This window comes from Chaetura pelagica, unplaced genomic scaffold (assembly GCF_000747805.2).
Source record: "Chaetura pelagica isolate M959 unplaced genomic scaffold, ChaPel_1.0 scaffold630, whole genome shotgun sequence".
Taxonomy (NCBI): Eukaryota; Metazoa; Chordata; class Aves; order Apodiformes; family Apodidae; genus Chaetura; species Chaetura pelagica.
The window spans coordinates 147589-152159 of NW_009951855.1; the positions used below are offsets into that span (position 1 = coordinate 147589).

Sequence of the window (4571 nt, forward strand, 5' to 3'; positions counted from 1 at the left end):
CTGTGTGTGTGGCAGGCAGAAGGGGCTCTGTAGGTGGTCTGAGTTGCTTATAAATCGACTTGGGAAAAATGAAATTAACAGGGATACAATCTGTGTGTTTGCTACATCTCTAGAGGAATATGTATGGTACATACCTGTACCATGCTCTGCCATGGGCAAGTGGTATCTCCCTCTTGCTTTTGTGTATGGAGGAAGGACAACCAGCACTTTCAGAAACTGAATCCTCACACTTGCTGCCAAGTCAGTTTTGAATTGCTAACAACACAATGATGTCTGAATTGCTCAAATGCCAAGGATAACAGTGCATTTGTTTAACACTAGAAACTAACACTAGAAACACGGACACTCCTTGTACTTCAGTTTCACGAAGCTGGAAGTTCCTGAACTCAAGCAAGTTTGCCCTTTGTGTACTAGAACTGGAAGTTGTAGGTCTTTTCTCCAGCATACCTTTCCCAGGAAGAGAAACAACTCCAGCTAGAAACCCACACCTGGACAACACAACATACTCGTCCCTGGAGTTCAAATCAGAATTCTGTAACTGCAGGTCTGAACATGGTGTTTTTCTTTTATTCTCAGCTTTGCTAAAATACACTATATAGTTTTAAGTAACATTTCAAGTTACTTTTACAAGAAGAAACAAAAGCATATTCTCAAATTCAGAAGATGGAGGTCTGAAGTTCTTCCTTAAACATGCCTTCAAAATGGAGGTCCTTTGCCATGAGCTCTTCTTCTACATCTTCTAAGGCCCACTGATGATCAGTCAATTCTAAAGCTTCCCATTCTGTCTGCATGGATAGTAATCAAAGGAAAGTAACATAATATTAAAGTAGTTAAGAACTATGCAGAGCAGCACTTAACTGAAAACTACAACAAAAAAGTTCTATTAAAAACCTGGCAATGCTGTCAGCTCTCTGAAATCAGTGTTTTATGCTTAACTGGGTATTAGTTGGTAAATACAAGTACATCACAGAAGTTAGAAAAGTCACATTATGTGCTTTCAGAAACACTCTAATCTGCAACACTTTCTTCTAAAACAGCTGTCTCTAGAAACAGCCAATTCTCTTCTAGGGGAGGGGTCAAGTGCATTGTGGTTAGTTCATTCTTTAATTCAGAGATATTTGAGAATAAGTTACAGGCCAAAAGCTTTGCAACTGATCACAGACTTGATGGGCCTCATTAGACTGTTCTCCAACCAACACTCCCTGGAGCTGCAGAGGCTAATAATTCATTAAGCCAGGTTTTCATAGCAGCCCTAAGAATATAATTTAATCCTAAATATGAGAATGATCTCATCCCCTACTCATTTTCCACCACCTTGGAACCTCTCCTCTTCTTAGTCCATCATTGTAGCTCATGGTTAAGTACAGTGAAAAGAGCTCCACACAGACTGTAAAATCACAATGCCCAGCAAGAGATTTGTATGTCTTGGCCTGAACACTTCTCCTGCCACATGAGCTTCCTTTCTTTTTCCCTGCTGGGGACCATGGAGCAGGTTTAGGTCCCCACAGGGCTGAGCAGCCCAACTGCTCTGGGTAGGCAGTACTGGACAGAAGTGCAGGGCTGTGAGCCAGGAGAGCACACAGTACTTTTTGGAATTGCACCTCAGTGCTGGCAGTTTGTGACAGAACAGTCACAGTTCCAGCAGAGCTGCAAACTCTGCTCAGCTGCAGTATTAAAGCAACTTTCTGGGAGCCAGCTTTTGCTTTGGAACTAGATCTCAAGGGAAATAAATAATCTTTCTCTGCAGAAGCAGAAGATGGCACATGAATTAATCTTTTGTATTAGGAATGACTAACTCATCAGGTTTGCTTCAGGGCAGCTTCCATGCCCATCATCAGTTGTCAGCTCTAATTTTAGGAATAGGAATCCAGAGAACTCCCTTGCTTGACACAGAAATAGGACGAGTTACAGCCTAGAATCCTGAAAGCCCACAGCAAACAGGAGTATAGGTGGGAATACTGTACCTTAAATGCTTTGTTAGTATCTGCTGGCATGGCCATTGCTGCTCCTGTCATCTGTTCTTGCATCACCCGAGACTGATCTGCAGCTACAAAAGTGAATTGAGAAGTTGATCTTTGTGTCATTTGAACAGCATTTCTTGTAGCACGGTGCTACCAGGCTGGTTTGAAGCTGTAAACCAGAGTTGCAGGAACACCCACAAAGAAATTACTACTGTGCCAGAAAGAGTTCTCATGAGGTATCTTATTCCCATTCCCTACATCTTAGCTAGATTTACGTACAATGTGCAGACAAATGGTGGCAAGTACAGCCCTCTACATTCTAAATAACCCCAGAAACAGAATCAACTGTCCTGCCCTGCATCCAGCATTAAGCAATCTTTGCTAGAAATAAAAGCAAGCTTGAGAGCAACATTTTTGCACACCTATTTGATGAGAAGGAAAGCCATGGAAGCTGAGCAGTTAGCCAGTGGCTCCTGCAGAAGATCTTGGTCCTTGCAGCAGGTGATGTCAAACCTGACCAGTAACCTCACAGAAATGAGAGGCTTTTTAAGCTGGAAATGTAGAAATCCTCCCCCAGCCTTTCTCAGAAGTCCACCCATGGAAGGAGAAGCCAGCTCTTTCACAGAAATGACAGTGTCTTACCATTATCTTGGCCCAGGATGAGAGTATAAATGCTTCTGAGTCCAAACACATTCAAGAAGTACCAGGAAGCAGAGCTCACCCTGATAAATCACAACAAGCATGGGTGAGTTCAGGTCAAAGCTGGCTTGTGACCTCATTTCAGAGCCATGCAAAGACCATTCAAGGGTTATTAATACATTCAAAGTTTTCTAAGTGAATGTTTGATCTTGCTTGCTGAGGCCACAGGCTTACCAGGATGCATCTAAAGTGAGCAGTTCAATTCCCTGCTGCAACATCGGTTTAAAACGCAGTGTCAGAGGAAATGGGACCTTTGCTGCAGGATGAAATAACACAAAAAGGCAAGTTTTACAAAGTAGTTTCTCCTTTCTCTGGAGAGAAAAAAATCAATGCAGTTCATGGAGTGAACAGTGGCAGTGCCACACGCTCACATTGCTTCCAGTCAACTGCTTTCAGGTAGGGAAGCAAATCTCTGATGCAGCCCAGACCCTGGAGGTCACAGTCAGAAACAAGGGCAGAGCCACAGGCCCTGTTATTCCCAAAACTTACTTGTGACAAATCCTGAAAATGTCATGTTGATCCAGCCACCAATGAGGATCATAGGCAGGACATTGGTTACATTCCCTTTCATCATATCTGTCAACATGGTAGGATCTGCAATTCAAAGACTTGATGTAGAGGCATGTGACAAAGGAAATGAGGTTACTTTGCTTCACCAACATCAGCTGTTTTAATTAAGAAACTGCATGAAAGGTAACAGTCCTATCCTACTATCTGAGCTGACTGAGCTGGAAAAGGGGCAATGAACTATTCAGCTAATTGGCTGCTGAGGTCTTTGGCCACAACCTGACAAAAGGACCCAAGGAAGAGCAAGACTTCCTTCTAGCAACACTGAGGGGTGGTCATGGGCTCATGAGACACTAGAGGCTGAAGTTCAGCAAAATGAAGTGACCTGACTTGTTGCTGTCAAAGAGAGGAATCTTGCCCCCTCCCCACCCCCCTCACATTCACTGAGCTCTGCAAAGTTGATTCCCCTTCATACAGAAGGGGAAAACTGGCAGAAAATCACAGTTTTTCTACCCAGCTATATTTATGGCACCTTAACATACCCGTCATGGGGGAAGGAGGCACCACCTTTCTTTTCGTTTTCTTAAAAAATCCATCCTCTGGGTTATTAAAGAAATACTTCCGGGACAGGAAAGACTGGAAACAAAAAGAGTCAATGCCAACACCACAAGAAATAAAAGGAAAGACGCATTATTGCTTGCTCAGACATGCAGATATTTTATGAGCTCTTCTGTAACGTGTATTTCTTTTATGAGAGGTACTTTACTGCCTACATGCTCTGAAGCTCTTCACTTTGTTTCCCTGGATCCATGGTACCAGCTCTCTGGCTTTCTAAAATCCTTAAAATAATTTTAAGAATTCTCTGGAGAAGAATCCCTGTTGACTAAAGAGCTTTTAGTACTTTCTGCAAAGTTCTGCTGGCTCAGTACTGACACTGGTGTATGGGGCATTTTCATTCCCCTGAGCTGACTTCCAGATTTTGCAACATACATACTTGGCAGCAACTGAGCCAATATGAGTGACTGTTTTTTAGTTCAGAGAACATGACAGCTACCTCTCATTATCTGGAGCTTTTATAAGACCCCTCCTGTGCTTCCTGATAGGTATTAAACACGATGGTTTGGACACAGACTTCATTTCAGCATGCAGGTAGAACGTCAAGTAGTGGAAGCAAACACTGAGGTCAGGGAAAAGACATGCACGGTGCTCCTGTGTCCACACTGCCTAAGCATCTGCTACTGACTGCGCTTCAGGACACCCCTGTGGGCTGGGGCAGACCCAGCTGGACCGTCTGACCCTTCGGGGCCCTTGTGCAGAGCCCGCCCCGCGCCCGAGAGCAGCTCTGACCGCAGCTCTGACGCTGCGGCTCCTCGGGCTTCGCGCTGATGCCCAGGAATCCCCGCC

At 44.0% G+C, this 4571-nt stretch overlaps 2 protein-coding genes across 2 annotated transcripts in view; one reads left to right on the forward strand and one right to left on the reverse strand.

Annotated features, from left to right (window-relative positions):
* Positions 1-545: 545 nt before the first annotated feature.
* On the reverse strand, positions 546-3800 carry EMC3 (ER membrane protein complex subunit 3). Its single transcript, XM_009993274.1, has 6 exons — positions 3710-3800; positions 3150-3254; positions 2835-2916; positions 2604-2683; positions 1965-2047; positions 546-785 (listed from the first exon to the last, which is right to left on the reverse strand). The coding sequence occupies exons 1-6, from the start codon at positions 3714-3716 to the stop codon at positions 657-659; spliced, it is 486 nt and encodes a 161-aa protein (XP_009991576.1). The 5' UTR covers positions 3717-3800; the 3' UTR covers positions 546-656.
* Positions 3801-4282: 482 nt separating this feature from the next.
* Positions 4283-4571, forward strand: part of FANCD2 (Fanconi anemia, complementation group D2) — a 38016-nt gene continuing 37727 nt past the window's right edge. Inside the window, exon 1 of the mRNA XM_009993479.1 lies at positions 4283-4316. Within this exon, the coding sequence (XP_009991781.1) occupies positions 4283-4316 (34 nt within the window). The remainder of the gene's footprint in view (positions 4317-4571) is intronic.